This window comes from Manacus vitellinus, unplaced genomic scaffold, assembly GCF_001715985.3.
Source record: "Manacus vitellinus isolate BGI_N305 unplaced genomic scaffold, ASM171598v3 scaffold_7_pilon, whole genome shotgun sequence".
Lineage (NCBI taxonomy): Eukaryota > Metazoa > Chordata > Aves > Passeriformes > Pipridae > Manacus > Manacus vitellinus.
Window position 1 is genome coordinate 8,157,670 of NW_021940813.1, and position 19,909 is coordinate 8,177,578.

At 35.7% G+C, this 19,909-nt stretch overlaps 1 protein-coding gene across 2 annotated transcripts in view; it reads right to left on the bottom strand.

Annotated features, from left to right (window-relative positions):
• IL1RAPL1 (interleukin 1 receptor accessory protein like 1) overlaps nucleotides 1–19,909 on the bottom strand; it is a 689,617-nt gene that overhangs the window by 316,511 nt on the left and 353,197 nt on the right. Inside the window, exons 1-2 of one of the 2 annotated variants that reach the window (XM_018084252.2) lie at nucleotides 11,542–11,593; nucleotides 714–993 (exon numbers count right to left, since the gene is read on the bottom strand). In XM_018084252.2, coding sequence (XP_017939741.1) covers nucleotides 714–853 — 140 coding nt within the window. In that variant the 5' untranslated portion in view covers nucleotides 854–993; nucleotides 11,542–11,593. Of the gene's footprint in view, nucleotides 1–713; nucleotides 994–11,541; nucleotides 11,594–19,909 lie in introns of those variants that run through there. The other variant, XM_018084251.2, reaches the window with a different exon arrangement.

The window sequence follows — 19,909 nt, forward strand, 5'->3', positions numbered from 1 at the left end:
GTGTATTAGTAGCAAGACCTCTTTTATAGATAAGCAGATAGAGAGGAGCACTGTAAAGAGCTGGAAACAATATCTCAGTGTTAACCATATCAGAGATGCAGAAAGAGGCTGAACACCTGTTGCAGAAACCAGGAAGCAGAATCTAGTCCAACTTATGGTGATAAAGCTTAATGAATCAGAAGGTTAAATACTTTTGGAAGATATCTGTCACCCAGCCTCTATTATCAGATTAAGCCAGATGTGATTCTAGAGGATATATATCTGCAAAAATGCTAAAATTTCACCTTCTGTTTTCCCTGATGCAACTACTTTACATCAAATAACATTTTTTTTAACAGGAAAAAAATAATTAAATGAAACCATTTAATGAAATCCATATAAAATGAAATCTAAATGTAAAAAAGGAACTTTTTACTCTAGGATTGTGATTGCAAGAGTGAAACCAGAATCAGAACACATGACTTATTCATCCAGTCCTACCCACCTTATAAAGTTTAGATTGCATTATAAATAACTAAATCTATTAAAAAAAAGTTAAAATGTTCAAGATATTCAATAGTAATTTCTACTTAAGCATCAATCATTTCAAGGAAGGGAATGCCAGGAGGAGAAACACAATCAGAAAAAAAGTTTTCTTTGACACAAAAGTCTCACTATTAAGAGCCTTGTTTCATATTTGGTTAATTAAAATGCAATATATTAAAATATAGTACCTTATAACACATGCATAGAGCCCGCTGTCTTGTACCACTGTTGGTCGGAACCAAATGGAGTCTTCTTCTTTGCTCATTCTGGTTCCATCAAAAGCTATAGGTTCTTCAAAATCTCCAGGTCCCGAGCTTTTGTACCACATCAAGCTAAGTCCAGCACTTTGGGCTAGGGAGTAATTAGCTCTAATATATCCATAAAAGAGTGCACATTTTATACGAACAGGTTCTCCCACTAGAACTTGATATTTCTTGTAATCCACAGACCAGTCAGTGCAACCATCAGCTGAAAGAGAAGAGAAAACAACAAGAGGTTGTCAGAGGCTTTGGAGAGCACTGTTCACACAGAACCTTTATTGTGGGAAAGCATTGTATTTGAGAAAAGGCCCTTTGAGTGACTAGCAGGACTCTTTTGATCCCTGAAAAAGTAACTGCATTTTCACAGTATTAATGTCATGTACTTATCTATACTGGACAGTTATTAGGACATTTATTGCTAAGTGTTGATAACTTCTGAGAAAATTGAGCAATTGCTATTTTGTCTTTTGTGGAACTCCAGCATGACCAGTTATAAAATACTGGAGTGAAATTAGTGAAACACAGAGGTGTACACAGAGTGTCCCAATCTGGATTACATCAATCAAATATCTTCAAGGTAACCATGCAAATTGAGTCTCAGAAGATATTAGGGCATAGAACTGTGGTCTGAATCAAAAAGTGTGGAAGTTTGAGATAGATTTGAAGGAGAAGTAGAAACTTTCTTTACACTAGGAGTAAATGTGCAAAAAGATACTGTCAGGAAAACTACTGTCAGTAATCTTAATGGATTATTCAAGAAGATGATAAGCAGATCTCACTTGGAATTTCTGACTTTCCAGAAGTACATTACAAATTAATGTAAATAATCTTTGTTCTCTTGAATAACATCAGTTGCTACTGATACTGTCCCACAATAACTGTTCATCAGAAAGCAATACTAGATTTGCTAGACTTTCTGAACTCCAGCAACAAAACCAAACCCCAAAACCAAAAAAACCACAACCTCCCTTCCTCTTCCTCTTTATTTTTAGTTAAGAATACCAAAGCAAAAAAAGGAGAAGGGATGTTTTATACAATAAAAGCTTATGATTTTTTTCTTACGGAATTTCAACCATGGAAATTCACCATTATATTCATTCACTTAAAAACTCAGCATCCAGTCTCAGCTAGTTAGTTAGGGCCCAATCCAGTCAGTAGAAAGCAATCATTATAACCAAAGTGCAACTTATTTCATCCTAAAGTTAGTATCTATGTCTCGTATAAATATTTGGTCATTGAATTTGACACTTTATTAACTTTAAAAGATCTTAGATAGATAACTAGCTCAGAAAATCAACTTTTGCAAAGCTGAAGTGTCATCCTAGAGTTGGTTGAATACTGACTTTAACAGAGAATTCAAACTAACTGTGCAAGATAAAGCAGTATTAGCACTTTAAACCTAGACAATGTATTGGTCTGTCACCTAGGAGAATAACATCCCAGACAGTGATTTCTGAGATATATATTTGGATAATACCACAGTACTTATTATGCATGCAAAATAAGAAATACTCAGACATCTTCATACAGCGTTGTGTAAGCAATAATGTAACAGAACATTGAAAGATGAAGGGAAAAAAATAATGAAAACTTTAGAATGAATTTACATTGTAAACAGAATTCACATAAAGAAATATTTCATATATCTTTAAAGTGTCTCCTCCTGCATTTATTTTTAAAACCAGGAAGGGAGTATAATATGTCCCTGTTCCAATTTTCCTACCCAACAGTTCCTAAAAATTAGTAACAATTATGAGGCCCTAACAAGACTTAGTTGTACTCTTGTAGAAATTGAAGTGAATGAAAGCTACACTATTAGTTTTCCCATAGGACTCTAAGAAACTAACTTCCATTTATTTCAGAATTCAATTACATCTTTGTTATTTTCATTTTTTACCTTTCTGAAAGTGCATTCCCTTTCTGATACTATTTCTCTCTGCTTCTACATCCCCATGCTAAAAATGAATTAACAGACACCTCTTAGCAGTGTAAATTTCATTATATAAGTAACCAGGTAATGGGTTCTTCATCATACTTTATTATCAAATTTTAATCTTACCTTTCGCTGCCTAATTGAGTTAGTACACTTCAGTTTATATTATTAGTCTGTTAGTTACGTTTTCTCTCTCAACATATTCAGTTCTAATGGTTCCCAGTTCTTTCCTTTAGCTTGCTGAATCCACTAGAATATATTGCAACTCTGTTTCAAGCCTTTGTATCAAATGAAGGATGCAGAGCAAATGCTACTGACTTTATTCCAGTGTGCTATTTCTCATAAAAGCATGCTAAGGATCATCTGCAGTACAGTTTAATATGCTGGCAAATATTCTATATCACACACAAAAACAGAGAGAACATTACCAAATTCAGCACTAGTGAGGCCACATCTGGAGTGCTGTGTTCAGCTTTGGGCTTCTGAATACAAAAGCCATTTACAGACTGGACAGAGTCCAACAAAGGTCCACGAAGATGGTTAACGGACTGAATCATCTCTGCTATGAGCACAGGCTGAGAGCTGAGACTGATCAGCCTGGAGAAGAGAAGGCTCGGGGGAAATCTTAGTAATGAATACAAATATCTGAAGGGAAGTTGCAAAGAGGACGGAGCCAGGCTCTTTCCACTGGTGCCCAGTAAGAGTACAAGAGGAAACTGAAATTCAGTAGGCTCTTTCTGGACAGCAGGAAACACTTTTCTACTTTAAGGGTGACTGAGCATTGGCACAGGTGTTCTAGGAAGGTTGAGGATTCCCTATCCTTGGAGATATTCAGAATCCAGCTGTTTCTAGGTGGCCCCACTTGAGCAGGGGTTTGAACCATATGACTTTCAGAGGCCTCTTTGGACCTCAACCACCCTGTAATTCTGTGCTTTATTACAGCTACACTCGACGATAATCTTAAGAAAGCATGTGTCCTCTTCTCAACGTGATCTTTCAATGAAGCGAACATCAGAATGCTTCTCTTCCTGCTTACAGAAATATTATACCAGTTAAACTTTGCCAACACTGACATTCAAGTCACTTAGAACTGTATTAACCTTATTACGGTTGGAAGGCTTAATATCTTAAAAATCTTCCAGGAAATACCTCACAATACTACTCAGCCAACGTGCCTTCATCTATAAGAAGGTGCTAATGCAATTCTATTGGATATAATAGAAATTCATCATTCCTATCAAAAGACACAGACAACATTCTGTGATATTTTTTGAAAACAATGACATTTCAGAAGATAACTGTCTATCTCTGCCTAAAATGGTCCTATTCCACTGTAACCGAGGAGTATAAACAGAGGTTTAAAACCACATAAGCGAATGAAAATTAGACTGTCATGTCCTTAAAAATTATATTACTGTGAACACTCAGATAGATGATAGCATGCATGCACTATAACTGACCCTTTCCGTGTGCACTCGGCATTTGAGATGTGGAGAACACCTGCAGTGTTCAGTTTAGAAAAATTTGGATGTATCAGAAACCTAATTAAAATCCTGATTTCCAAATTCCTTGAAGAATGAAAAGATATATTTTAAAAGACACAAACATACATTTAGACACCAACACCTGCAATTAGGTGATTCAAAACAACTGTGGGGAAAAAATACACTCAGTACTTTGCAATGTTTTTATTTATATCATCACATCATCAAGCAGTCAATCATCTTTTATTTTATTTTATAAATTGGAAAACACTTGAAAAATTCAACGGCTTTGAAATTTCAGAACTGCCTTCAATGAATGGTTGTAGTCCCTGATGTCTATTTTAGTAGGCTGCCAGTTATTGCTACACGTAATAGCACAATACAGTGTCCAAGATAAATATCATTCACTCAGCTATTTCCTTGAGTGATTTCAGGGTATGAAATAAACCCGACTACATCACTGTCCTAATAATAGATCACTCTGCTGGATAAACAAGCTTCTTGCAGGTTGTACCTGCTGATTGGACCTAGCACACAGAATATTCATCATTACTAAGAAGGTCTTCCCCTTAATTTTTCAGTATCACATGCATCATTTTCAGGGCCAAATTCGATGTTGAAAAGGAGAAAAATATAAAGTTAATAACTCCTGAGTCCACTGCTATAGCCTGGTTTCATTCAAAAGCTTCAATTCAATTTATAGGTTTCAGGGTTAGAAAAGGTCTTTAAGTTTCCAATACATTGGTTAAAATCTGATTTCTAGACACCCAAACAAATTAGGCGTGACAGTTGAAAACATCAAATCATCTGAAACTTATTACAGTTAATAATGTTTAATAAAATAAAAATTAATAGATTTATTTTCTCCTGATTATCTGTGTTTGTAATTCTGTTCTTGACTTAATTTCATACAGAAAGGATTATACAATGTCACTGTGCCTTCTGTTTATTTGTCAACTACTTCAGAGGTTTTTAAAGGCCTTTGCAAACCTGATGAAGAAGTGATCTTATAAGTCACAATAAATTCTGAAAAATGGGTATCTAAGGAAGAAAGCACCAGGTCTTGTTCCTAAAGCTGGGAACTTGTCAAGGAGGTCACTAGGGAATGCAGAAATAAGATGGCAGTATGTAGGTAGAGAAAGCGAGCAAAGGATATTGTATCAGTACGATTTTTCGGTAGAGTGGAGAATACGGGTATAATATGTCCAGAAAAGAGGCTTTCCTTATCTGGCTCCTCATAAAACACCTTTTCAAAATGTTTATTGAGTGATGCGTCAAACTCAAAATTACTTTCTTTAAAACAATTTTCACAGCAATATTTTACCATCAAATCGCAGTCTGTTCTTGATCCCCTCTCTTTACCCTGCTTGTTTCTTTCTGCTTTTTGCTCAGACTATCTAGCATTAAAAAAAAAAAAACAAACAAAAAAAATCAAAAAATCTATCAAGAACTTATACTTTCTAACACACTCATTACAGTGCCTGAGCCAATTAGCTCTGTGCAACATGACACACGGTATTCTTCTGTGGATTCTCATTATGAAGACATGCAAAGATTGTCTATTTTTGGTTTGTGTATGCTTTTATTTGCTATAAAAATAAGCTCTAACAAGAATGAAGAAGCAAAGCTTAGAAAGACAACATACTATGGAGCTAAGAAAGAGAACATGGTCAGTTCTATTCTTAGACTTAGACTAATCTTGTGCTTAGATTTTTTAGTACCAGCATAAAATTGGAAAAATGAAAAACAAGTTGATTTAATATTGGTACTTATATTATCAAAAGTCCATGTCAGGTATTTTATACACAAATTTCCTTTTGCACTAAGACTGCTATGACAGCTCTGCATATTGCTATGCTGCACTTCTGTTTGATATAGCATTTTCATTTCAAAATGCCATTTTTCATTCTCTTGAAAACTCATATAAAAATTGTTTTAGGCTAAAAACTCATATATTTTGTTCTCAGTCTAGAAGTGTGTAGTGGCTATTATGAGAGGGTGCCAGTAATCGAAAAAGATATTGAAGGACATTTCAAGGAGACAGAACAATTATTTTGGATATCATCATCTGTTAAAGAAGTTAGATCATAAGAAGTGAACTTGTTGCAGCCCCACTTGAGATAAGTTTTAAAAGTAGCAGATTTGGCAGTTGAGGAATCTTGGCAAATGCACTAGCCCACAAGAAGAGGAGTAATGAAAAAAAGAAAGTTATGGTTTGCCATAAATTAATGCTGTGTTTCCTGGCTTCAGAATACTGTACTGACATGAAACAGAATACATATGCCTCGGTATTGTACTACTTGGAGGTATAATAATCATGAAAATACCTTTGTGTTTATTTGGTGGGAAGTTTTTTTGCCATTCTCTCTTTTACCTAATCCAAGTCAGATTAAATAGCATTTTTGCCTGAATTACTACTAAGCCTTTAATTATCATTATAATGTTGTAGAAAAACTTAAAACATGAAAGCTATTTTTAAGAAAAAAAGTAGAATAAATATACTGTGCAAGATAAGAAGGAAGAGCAAATGCTGAATTTCCTAAATTCCTACTCCAAACTAAGAGTTCATCCCTGTTGTTCATTCAGTACCTCTTGTATCTTTCAAATCCTCCTATTCTGCTTCACCATGTCATATAAATTAGGAGGCTTCATAAGCACACACTTTAAAGACAGACTGGCCCATACTGACTGATCAGGTTCTGGTGAGTTGACACCAGGCCAGCAGCCAAGCACCCACACAGCTTCTCAATCACTAAACCACACGTGCAACAGGAAAGGGGAAAGATAGGAAGAGCAAAAGCAGGAAAATTCATTGGTCAAGATAAAAATAATTTAAGAAGGGAAGAGAAGAGAAAAAAAATAACAATCACAAGTGATGCAAAGGCACTCACTCATCACCTCTCACAGGCAGACCAATGCCCAGCTAGTCTCTGAACAACAGCTACCTTGATAGCCAAAACCTCCCCATTTTTATTGATAAGTATGATGTTGTTTGGTGTGGAATATCCCTTGGGCCAATCGAGCTCACGTGTCCCAGCTGTGTCCCCTCCCAGTGTTTTGTCCCATGCACCTAAACCTATTGGTTATTAGAATGGCAAAAAGAGAAGCCTTGATGCACTGCAAGCACTGCTCAGCAATGGTCAAAACACTGGTGTGTTATCAACACTATTTTAGTCACAAATACAAAACGCAGCACCATAAAGGCTGCCATGAATAAAAATAACTCCATCCCAGCCAGACCTGGTACACAGGTCCCTAATCTTCTGTGTACTTCTGTATGCTACCTTCTTTCAATTATTCATTTTCAGCTCAGAGACTGTCTGTACATTTACAGTTACAGCATAGAGATGGTAGCATAATGTAATCAATAGCCACATAACACAGGAGTTTGTTTACCACATTAATTTCCAAAGCCTGTTATTAAACTGCATTAATTTCTGTGCCCCTCTGAAATGAATTGTTTCTTGTTTGTTATATTTACTATACAATTTTATTTGAGAACAGTTCTACATCCTCTGTTTCTTATGTGGCTATCCTAGATTATCTGTGGTTGTTTTAGGACCTTAAGAATACAAATCACTTCCCTCCCTGCTCCCCAAAAATACTGTGATTTATCTTGAAAGGTAAGTTCTACTCAGTGTCACTGTCATACAATTTCTACATATTATATAACTTTTTATATAAACTTTTATATATACATATTACATATATATGTTTAGATAAGGAATCTCAATTGAGTATGTGAGGAAATTAAGTCTGGTATACATTAGTCTTAGATTTCCCTCTGGAATGACTAAATAAAGTGACTAAAACAAAAGAGTAACCCCTCCTGAGGAGAAACTACTATGGGGAGATGTTACACTAACTTCTAAAAATTGAACAAGCACTTGTAAAGGTGCCTTTTAGAAAGGAGATTTCCAAGAAAAGAGAATCTCTGGGCCATACTAGTGTGTCATGTTGTACAGCAGATGGCAAATTATTTAATCTCTTCCATAATCTCTCATTATTGAAACTATTTCTGAAAATACATTCTGTTCTCCAGTAGCTTCGTTTTGGAGATTATGAGGAAGATCAAAGATTTTTGATGATGGAATTTCAGTAGCACTTGGGTAACAGCTGCACTGTATACCTCTAAACTTTTTCCTACAAAGAACTCAACTGCTGAATACTACAAAGTTGCTGAATATCAGCTGAACTGTGATAACTAAATATATGAAAACTGCCCACTTGGAGTAAATATAAGAAAATTCAGCAGATTGGTTTGTAATGCAAGAGGATTAAAATTAATCAAGTTATAACATGTGCACAGCAGAGTACAAACACCTTGTTGCTGTAACTTATCTAGTGGAAATTTCTTAAGATGCATGATCATGACTATGTGACTAGAACTATGCAGAAAAAAAGAATTGCAGTGAGAGCTTCAGAAAGAGCTGAGACTGAAAAAAACCCACTTTATTTCAAACAAAGGGTCACTTTTTACTTTAAAACTTCAGATCAAAAGTTCTAACCATATAATTAATAAGTATACATAGGTCATGTTGTTACCAGGAAAAGTACATATTTTTAAAAGTTACATATTTCTGTTTATTAATCTATTAAATCTTAAAATACTGGAAGAGAGATAATATATTGAAACTGTGGTCTTGGATTTAAAATATCAATATTCTTTGTGAAACAATATATTAACTGCATAAAAATCCAAGTGGTTTTGATGACTATTTCTTGCCTACAGGTAGTCCTATTAGACTGAAACTGTAGATAAGGATTTATTAAAAGGCATGTATGTGTCAGACAGATATTGGTGTCTATACATGCAATTAAATAGAACTTAAAACACAGTCTAACATTTAAGACTACAAACCAGTTCCAGGAAGCTTCAAAGCTTCTCTTTTTCTTCACTCAATATGACAAAGTTATTTATTTTTCCCCAAGTTGGTAAGAATTTTTAAATAATCTTCACTGTACATCACTGCTTCAGTTTGATTAACTGTGTGTGCATTTGCATGTAGAAAGAATTGACCTAGTAATTACAATGTTCTCCAAGAGGGATACGATGTCAATATTTATATCAATATATTAATACAAATGTATGATGCCATTAGGAATCTGTTGAGCAAGGCTTTAGAAATCATTAGCAGTTTTGAGACACCCCAGAAACAGAATTGAGGACAGAATTTTTGGGCAGGACAGTGGAGCAGGGGTGGACTGAAAGGCTGAGCCTGGGAGGAGGAGGGAGGCACAAGGGCAGAGGTCTGGAAGGGCAGCTGCTTTATGTCCTGGTAGCTGTAAAGGCACCCATGTGTGCCCTGGCAATGAGCACTATTGCACTGGGAGACCACAGGGATTTTCCACGAGACAGGTCAGATCAGGACTTGCGTTGTGCTGCCATCAGACAGGGGTAAATAATGATCAAAGATGGAAAAAACCCTCCATGAATCTGTATCTTCAGCAGGTGACATATCTACTTTAAAACATAGTTGTCCTTTTAACAGTCTGTTCTATGTTGTGCTATTACACATCTGAACAAATTAAAAAAAATATACAGTGATACAGGTGCATTGCTTTATGTCCATTTAGAAAAGTATCAACCTTTCATAAAAGACAAATTTTCCTTCTCTTTTGTATTTCTTTTTAGTGCCAAGAGCCCTTTAACATTTTCTGTGTGAATGACTCAAAGGAAAAATAAATTCTTGATGTTACTCTGAAGCTTACTACCAGTACAAATAGAGCACCAACTACCATAATAAACAGTAAATATACACTAACCAAAACTTAACCATTACCAATTTGTAGATCCTCCTTTATACAAAAAATACTATAATTTAATGACTACCAAAAGTAGAATATAACCGACTATGGCGACAAAAGAAGAAAAAAAAAAGAAAAAATATGCTGGTGCTACAAAACCACAAGAAAAACTTCTATATATGTATAACAGTGGGTTAATTTATCATCAAATGGTTAAAGAAAGGACACATTTCCTTATAAGATAGAAATTTTTAATTTAAAAGTTTTTATGATATATGCTCTTCTTGTAGATGTTACTAAGTACAAAACATGGCAGTTTAAGCCAATAGGAAATTCTTGAAAGACTTAGCAAGGAACAACAATATTAACTGAACTTTAAAGAGAAAATATTAACTACAGTAAATCTGCACTCCATGGATTACAAAAAGTCATTATAAATCTGTTTGTACACTTATTTCTGTTTTAGAAGAACCCATATTATTATAGCATCTGGCATTTTCCTTCCTTTTTTTTTGTCCATATTAAGTCGAGAAGCTAAAGCTTATGAAAGTTATTAAATTTTGTAAATCTTTGCTCCCCAGTTTGACATTTCCTCTGTTCCCATATGCCACGTTTGCCACACTTGAGACAGCTTACCAAAGAGAAAGAGGTCACTAGAGTAATGCAGTAGTTCAGTACTTTAATCTCATTAGGCAAAGGAAATTAAAATCGCTACTATTTGAGTTTGAGAAGAAAACTTTACTCCTTTCACCAAAGTTTGCTTTAAAGCTTAGTGTGAATGTTTTGGTTGAAGCAAATCTAAAGAAATAGAATGGATTTAATTGAGTTAGGAATCTAAATCCCACAAGACTCAGATAAAAAGCTTTCTCGGGTACCTTTGTGGATCAGGTAAGCACACTAATGTGCTTAGCTGCATTGAATTTCAAAGACAAAAATCAAAACATCAGAGCATTTCTCTTTCTTTCATAATACTATATCCTAGAATACATCCAATACAAAATTGACTCACTAGATAAAGAAAAAATACATTATTATACTGAAATACATTTTTACATCCTGACTCTATGAATACCATAGTAATATTTTTGAAATTAAATTCTGAAAAAAATTTCAATCAGAAAAATTCATCATCTTCAACTGAAAGACAATTTTTTATACATTATCAAAAAAATTTTTCATTCTGGTTTAATGAACAGACACATGATATTTATTTGATTGTAGGACTGCTTTTTTCTGCAGTGACATTGGGACTCATGACCAGGTAAGATGGCTCAAATTTGCCCTAGCAACCATAATTCCTAGTGGTCAACTCATGCAAAATCCTTGCAGCCACAGTAACTCTCGATTAAAGATGAAAAGGGAATTACATCACTAGACATAGAGTTCAGCATGGAAGTTGCACAGGAGAAAGGATTTGGACTTTGGACATCCAAATAATAATTTTACAGGCAAAAAAAAAAAATTCTATTTTGATTTACTTCAAGAATTGTTTCAATAGTTCCATACAAGTTACTATGAAGAAAATGGTCTCTATCCCTGCTAAAATCAGCACAATATCAAAATGAAATTCCACAGATTGGGTCAAACCAACCTCAAAAGGTGTATTTCAACTGCTCTTTCCTCTAAATTTATGTAATGTAGTAGACACACATTGAAAACCTAAACATTATGAATTATTACTGAACAGCAAAAAACTCAAAAAAACCTATATATATCTATAAGAAACAAGGAATCTTACACTGTGTAGTTATAAGTTTGCAAGCCACACAGTCGAAGCACATACTGAGTTAGCAGTTCCAGTCATTTCTAGATGGTTCCAGGCAGTTCCAGACGTTTCCAGACAGTTCTGTGGTTGTTAGGAGTGCCAGGGGTGGTTCCAGGGCAGTTTGTGACACATTGGGACACTGGCAGTGGGGGTGTTTAAGGAGCACAGAGACCTGGGGTGGAGACCAAGAGAGTACCTTGCTCAGGAGTCAGCAGCTCCCAAACGCCTCTGTGACAGAGCAAGATGGAGATGTCCATGGAGGAGAAGGCAAACCCCAACTCCCACCCCATGACGGGGCTCCTGAGCCTGTGGAGGAGGTGCCAGGTGAGAACCAGGGCAGAATGGAGAGGTTAATTGGTCAGATGGGGATGGTGGGAGCTGTCTAGGGGCTGGCGTTGCGTTTGCTGCTGTGCCAAAGCAGACACTTCCTCCGGCCCATGAGCAGAGCTCAGGCAGCCTCAGGTGAACCACAGGCAGCCTCAGGAAGAGGAGCACCACGCACCCCTTGCTCCCAGGGCACAAGAGGTGGCAAAGGTGGCAATTTCTCCCGCCTTGTGTGAGGAGGTGACAGCAGCAGTGACACTGTAACAGTGCCCTGGTGCTCACAATGGGGCTGTGCACACTCAAGCTCAACGGGGCCATGCCTGTTTGCACACTCAGTGGTGCCCTTCTTGCAAACCCCACTTGTGCTCACAGTCTTGCTCTGCACAGGCCCCCTACTTAAAGAACCTGGTCTACAAACTCATACTACCTGGTCTACAATCTCATATTTATGCCTTTCCAGCCACTGAAGGAATGAATGTTTTTATAAAGGAATTCAATGAAATTAGAAATGGTTGCAAGAGTACCTTATAACCCAAATATTCCACCGAGATCAACTTTTATTGAGTGATGCTTCATGTATTTGATCTCTGTGCAGCCTTTTTGCTACCTCAAATGCACTGAAGTAAAGGAAACGCTAGTGTATTTTTCGAGATAAGGTCACAGAGCTGAAACAGATGTTGATCTCTGATTATTTAAAATTTCTCCAGAGATTTTTCAATTTAAGAACTAATTCACCTTCTATGTATGCTCATTGTCCTCCTCTGCACATATAGGCATACTTAAATACACAATTTAATTATTAATGATGAATTTTGCTACACAGTGTAAGAAATACTGATGAGAATGAGATCTGAGTGCAATCTGGAGCTGGGCAATTTTAGGGTTACTGATGTCAGAGCCCTCTGTTAATACTGTTGGAAGGCAACATGTAGAATGTACAAATACAGGATCAGATTTATGTCAGAAGAAAGGGTATGTGACTGAAGTAGATAAATAGATATAGATCCCATCATCTGTACAGACAAAGATGAATTTGCGGGTTTATGTCCAGACAGAGGGGAAAAAAAAGACTAGGAATTTTTCTATCAGAAAAAGAGAAACTGCTTCCATTTTTTCTCTTCCAAAGTGAAAGAAATAAAGTTATAGGTAATGAAGTAAAAACCAAAAAGAGTATATTAAAACTATCAGAAAGAACCAAGACTGGATAACCCTGAAAGGCTGAGAGGACACATGAAAAAAATAACACAGTTAATAAAGTTTCATATGCTTTTCATTACTATAAGTGCTCCTTGTTTTGTTTTGTTTTGTTTGTCCTCAGCATCCAAGTCTTTTTCATGTGAATTCAATAGCAAACAAGTGAATTCCTGCAATAGTTCGTATTATCTCCCCAGATTTCCTTTTCTGGGATAAATAATACGTATTAATTTAGAAAATGCTCCAACAACAGGTTTATGCAGGAAGGTGTTTGACTGCTTTATGAGGTGTTAAATTGAAGGTCTCTCTGGGGAGGATTGCAATGTCTGGTAGACAGATAAAAGAAGATACAGAAGAGCCTTGCAACATTCTTCCGGATTTCTAAGTAATTGAAATATTTGTGAGAAAATTTAACCTTTTTGATAATCAAGTTATTCATCTTGCTTGGACTTCCTACAGTTTTTATGCCTTTGCAAAAAAATATTTGGGCCACTCGCGACTCTTAGAATGCTTCCATCAATGCTACCTCCATACAATCCTAAACATCCACTGGTCAGATTATGTGACCAATACATCTGTTCTAGAACAAGCAGCAGTCACAAGTATTGAGGCCTTGTTGATGAGAACACAGCTGTGTTGGGCAGGGCACGTCTCCAGGATGAAGGATCACCGCCTCCCTAAGGTTTATGGTGAACTTGCCACCGGCTGCCACAAGAGAGGAGCTTGTGTCTGATACCACCTAAGGAGTTTTTCCACTGTGCCTTTTGCAACTGGACTTCTTTATCTCATATTGGCCTTTTAGGCCACCAGTGTACTTGTAGCAAGTGTGGGTAGAGTCCTTCCCAAATCTTCGTTCACGAAGCCTAGCCATGATGACTTGGGACATTCTAGTTGTTTCAATGTGTGTTTAGACACAAGGTTAACTGCCTGAAATAGGGATACAAGAGGAGAGCAATAGTCTACCAGGACTCTCAACGAAGACAGGAGAAAAAAAACAAAACAGCCAAAACAAACCAAAAAAACCCAAACCAAAAATGTATGTAAATACAAACATATACATGACTTCTTTCTTTATTTGATTTTTTGTTTGTATTTTTTTCCCTCCTGTATAAATACCTGAGCCTATTCTGAGTGGAAAAAAAACCAACAATTTACATAAGGCACGGTGATGTTGGCTTGGCCTGCATTGACTGGGCATGAAACAGCCCAGTGTAGAGTGTACAAGCTGTTGAGTTTTGTACTTCAGGTTGAGAGCAACTCTGTGCTAATGAGGCTGCACAGCTTCCAATCTGGAGAGCTGCAAAGCTCACAACTGTCAGTGTAGGCATCTCCAAGAAATACATAACTTCTACTTCCCTTTCGAAGACGAGTTCAGTCTCTGAAAGCAGTCAGAGGTTACATCAACCCCTCATTCATTTTTTCACACAACTTCCTCGGGGTTTTGTGAGTACTGCCAGCCATTGTTCCATTTTACAGTAACAAATTAGTGCACTTCAGCAGTTCAGGATGGCTGTTCACATGGTGTTTTTCAACACATTAGCCAAACAGTAGGAGAGAAGTCATATGTGTCTCCCATTTGATATTTGAGTCTCATTTTACACTTGGGTTTTCAAACAGAGTAAGAAATAGTATTTATCAAGCTTCTTCTCAACATAGTCTTCTTAATATCAAGTGAAAATTGTCTTTGAGAGTAAAATTGTTTCCAGATGAGTCTTCTGCACTGCTACACTGCAGTATGTAAGTAAACCGAGTTCTTATATAGGTCATCAGTAGTTTAATTACCACTTTTCTCTAAGGTTTGATCATTAATGGCAACAAACATATATGATGAAAAAGTTTAATTTTTTTTGTGACTTAACCATAGTAAACAAAGTTTTCCACCAGCATGAATAAAAATATTATAGCTTTACAGAAAAGACTGATGTGTAGGATTTTGACACAAATCTCTTTTTCTTTCATATAAACTTTGAAATGGAGGTCAACATTTTTCTAGGGGATTATTTTTATTTAGAAAAATCCATATTATGATATCCAGAGCTACAAGAAGCAAGACAGAATAAAGAAAATCTAAGGTAAGATTATATGCCTCCTAAAATGGCAACTGCAAATCAGTTCTTTAACGTGCCACTGACTCAGAGGGGTAGGTAAGGAAATAAAATCAAAACTAAAACATATACACTGTGTGGTACATGTGAAATTTGAATGGCATATGATGTACTATTTTACACATGTAACAGAGAAAATAAACAGGATAAGGTACATAAGTATTAATCCCAAGATTCTCACAGCCTTCATCCTCAGGAAATTTGTTTTCTATTTCCTCAGAAGAGATTTTTTAAATGGTGACAGAAGAAGGAAGAAAAGCTATTTTTAGTTGTGGGAACTGAATGATCAAAATTAAAATCCATGTCTCATAATTAATTTGGAACACTTTACACGGTTATATATGAAATCTAGATGATATGACATTTTCATTATTATAAAAATATTATTAGTAACTCCACAGTTAAGGCCACATTGAGATTTTTCCTGAAAGTGTGATTAAAATCCTTTCACACTTTATTGATTGAATCTCTTTTCCAGAGTTAACACAATATCTTTAGAGCAGAAGTGATTTTCTTTTTCTGGGAAATACTATCTCTCAGAGAAAAAAAAAAAAAATAAACTGATCCCTTCTGGATTTTTCTTTTACCTTTTTGATGCCTGCTATATTTCTTCTCAAAATAACAATAATCACACAGTTCAATCATATATATATATATATACATATCTGAAATATAGCTTTGTATATAGCCACCTTTTAGACAGGTCACATTTCAAAAAACGTTTTCCATTTATGCCTTATAACCCCCTCAGAAAAGTAGAATCAGAAACCTTAGACCTTCTTTTCTATTATTCAGGATATCACCCTATCTCTACAATTACCTTCTATCCAATTTTTTGAAGTAGAGATAACTGCAGAAAGTTCAGCAAAATTATCTGTTCAACTCAGTGAAATCAGGGTGCCTGTAAAACTGGGTCATTCTTAATAAAAATTCTTTTTTGAAAGGAAGTTGAAAAAAAAAAACAAGGACACAGCATTAAAGTAAAAAAAATTATTCAATATTCCCTGTTAAGTAATTAGATTTTGTATCCCTATTACTGCACAACAACATAGAACCTAATGTAAAATATCAGCACTTGAAACAAAACACTTATTAAACTTGATTTTTTTTCTCTTTTGTCCCTCAAACATTGCTATTCACAACAAATACAGATTTTAAAATGAACTCTTCTTCAGAAAATTGTATTACCAACCTCTGGACTTGCCTTACCCAATAAAAATGCCTCCACTGGAAAGCTCCTCCTAAATAAAGAAGCTTCCTGTCTTGATAGTCAGGAGTCACTCAGCTACCTGTATGTGGTGGGTTGACCCTGGCTGGACTCCAGGTGTCCAGTAAAGCTGCTTTATCACTCCCTCCTCAACTGGACAGTGGGGAGGAGGTATAACAAGTGCCTCATGAGTTGAGATGAGGACAAGGAGAGATCATTCACCAGTTACCATCATGGGCAGAACAGACTCAACTTGGGGAAGTTCATTTAATTTATTACCAATCAAAATCAGAGTAGGATAATGAGAAGCAAATCAAATCTTAAAAATACCTTTCTCCCACCCCTCCCTCCCTCCCAGGCTTTGCTTTATTCCCAGTTCTCACCTCCTTCCCCTGAGTGGTGCAGGGAGATGGGGAATGGAGGTTGTGGTCAGTTTAGGTTCAGTTCAGGTTCTTTCTTCTGTTGCTTCCTCCTCAGGGAGAGGAGTCATTCCCCTGCTGGAGGGGATCAGCACAACAGATGAATTACAGCCCAGCTAACTGACAAAGGTATTAAAAGATGTATTTGTCTAAAAAAGAGAGGAGCCCACTGCAGCCAATATAGCAAAGCTGTCAGAAAATAGAAAATTAGTAATTACCAGATGCACTCATGAGCAAGTGGGGGGTTCACTTTTGCAAAAAGGTTTCAGAAATATATTTTTGTGTTTTTCTTTGGTTTCCAGGCACATTGGAAATTTTCAGCTGGACTAGAAAATTAGTTTATATGTAAGGTTTTCACTTCATCTTTTGACTTCCCCACTTCCTTTTTACGGGATTCTTATGCTTGTTTTAAGGGATTCTTGTGCTTGGTTTTGGATTTTTTAGTTTGCCACAGATATCTAACAGAGCACTATGGAGTTAATAAATACTGTCTTCAATGGAAAATTTTCATTAGAATACAAAATTGTTCCTATTATGATACAAATAAACATTTTGATGAGGAAATAGAAGAAAGTTTTTAGAAATAACTCACAGTATTATGCAACAGTTTTTTTCCAGCCTGAAATATCCTGCAGATCTATTGTGAAAAGCATGTTCAAAAGACTATCAGGTCCCATCAAGGCATTCAAACATGTAGAATTATTAACTTCTTTGTGAATCAGGCCCTATTGAAAAGGTGGCTGCATAATGCAATAGTAAACGAATTAACCACTGCAGATAAAAGATATTGAAATTAAATTTTAAAACATTAGAATCAAAAAAGTTACATAATAAACATATGGTAATGAAAAATCATCTGAAAATAAATAAGGAACAGAAGATTTCATAAATTAATATTTTGATCTATTTCTTGAGTTGCCAACAGTTGTTAAGCTTTTAATTTAATCTGCATATAAATGCATTATTCTATCTTTTATTAAAAAATTATAAGATCCATTTCACCAAAACAAACATGTAGAGATACTGGAGGCTAATGAATATAACCTTTCATGTGAAAATATGTGATATATACTGGAATGGTTTATGCACAAACAAAAATGAAATCCATCAATTTGTATCACAGTAAAGCTACTCCTAAACACTCTTGTACAGTGTACCTACTAGGTACCAACTTAGAAAGAATTTAAAAATGTCCTAGTCTTCTCTTCCTTAATAAAGTTATCCAATGGTCTTCATGTCAGAATAGTGCCAGACCTTCTAGGTCAATGTTTTTAGTTGACTATCATCTCAGTCAATGGAAGAAATAGAGATTCTTACACCAATTCTTATGTCAAGATCACTTAAGTAATTTTTTTTTCTGAAACTCCTGCTGGAAATTGCTTCATAATCTCCTTCCTCGAATATTTAGAAAGTATCCTGTAATTCAGAGCTCATATTTAATTTATATCTTACATTTATTTGTGGTCAGTTTATAGTTGCTCTTCTTTATGCAAGGATACATAATTTATTTTTTCTTATTGTTGACTGGCAATTTGGGAAAGCCCCGCAGCCACCTTAGGGTGGCTTATCTGAAATACAGAGGAGAGAAAAACCAATTTGACTCATCAACATATATCCTGATCACTGTACTACAAGGAACACTCCCCTTTGAACAGGTGGAATATTACTAGTGATACTAAGGAGTGTATTTGTAGCATCAAATTGTACCAAGAAAAAATGTTTTATCTTTTGAAGGTACATTAAGAATCCTACATCAAGTGTACTTCAGAGGCAAAATTACAAAACAGCAGCAGTGAAAATAATTGCTTCAGCTACTGATGGTACAAGTTGACCCCAGATGGGTCCAGCATTGTCAAAAGAAAAATGCAAATTTATTAATTTTAATAAATGCTTAAAATAATCTTTATCCATACCATTGTCAATCCTCATATCAGCACATCAGACTAAGTTATTTTTTCTAGGTTTTCTCCAGTTTGATTAAAAAAAGTACATTCTTTACAGTCCTCAAAAAGTATTATGTCTCCTTTTCTTTAATTTTTCCCTCATATTCCTAAGTAAACAGCTTGACAACTACAAAATCATAACTGAAAACTTGATATGCCACCTGGTAGAATTTGAGATCTGTCCAAGAGAACCATTACATACAATTTTAATTCTCTGTTTCATCATTATGATATATTATTGACATTTTACACCTATTGCTAAAGTACATGCACAGAAGCAGTGGATCGCAATACAACAACATGAAATATCAGAGGCAATCTCTTGTAAGAGAGAGAAAACAATGCCAAAAGCATTATATTTTCTTTATTTTACCAAGACATGACTATTAAGAATGATACAATTCATATATTGTAAACCATAAGGAAAATTGGCATTGTGGATTCTCCTCAGACTACTTTAGGTATCTAATTTGAATGCCCAACAGAATCTTCCTGTCCAACTAATGGAGAAAAATCTGTATGGGGCAACATGGAATGTGAAAATGAAACACTTAAAATTAGGTGAAGACTAAATCGCCTGTACATGCAGATGGAGACCCTGCACACCGAATCCTGGGAGGAGAGACCTCACCTCGGGGTTGCAACAGCAGCACCTGCCCCCGCTGTCCTGTTCTACTCTGCTAAGGCTCAGGTCATTTGCCTGAGTAGAAGCTAATGCACAAAGACAGCTTACAACCCAATTATCCAATGATACTGGATTATGGACTCTGATGGGTCCTGCAAGAGGGGTAGGAAAATGTAAAGGAATGTCATGCTGTGTAGCCAAAGATAATAACCTCTACAACTCTAAAACAGTGGGCCAGCACTTGTATAGAAGAGCATGTACCCATGTTTGCAAATTGACTTTTCCTTTTTGCTAGAAGGACTTTTTGCTAGAGTAATCCACAGTTTGCCAGTGAAAGAAAATCATATCTCCATATCTCAGGTTTTTAGTTTTGTGGT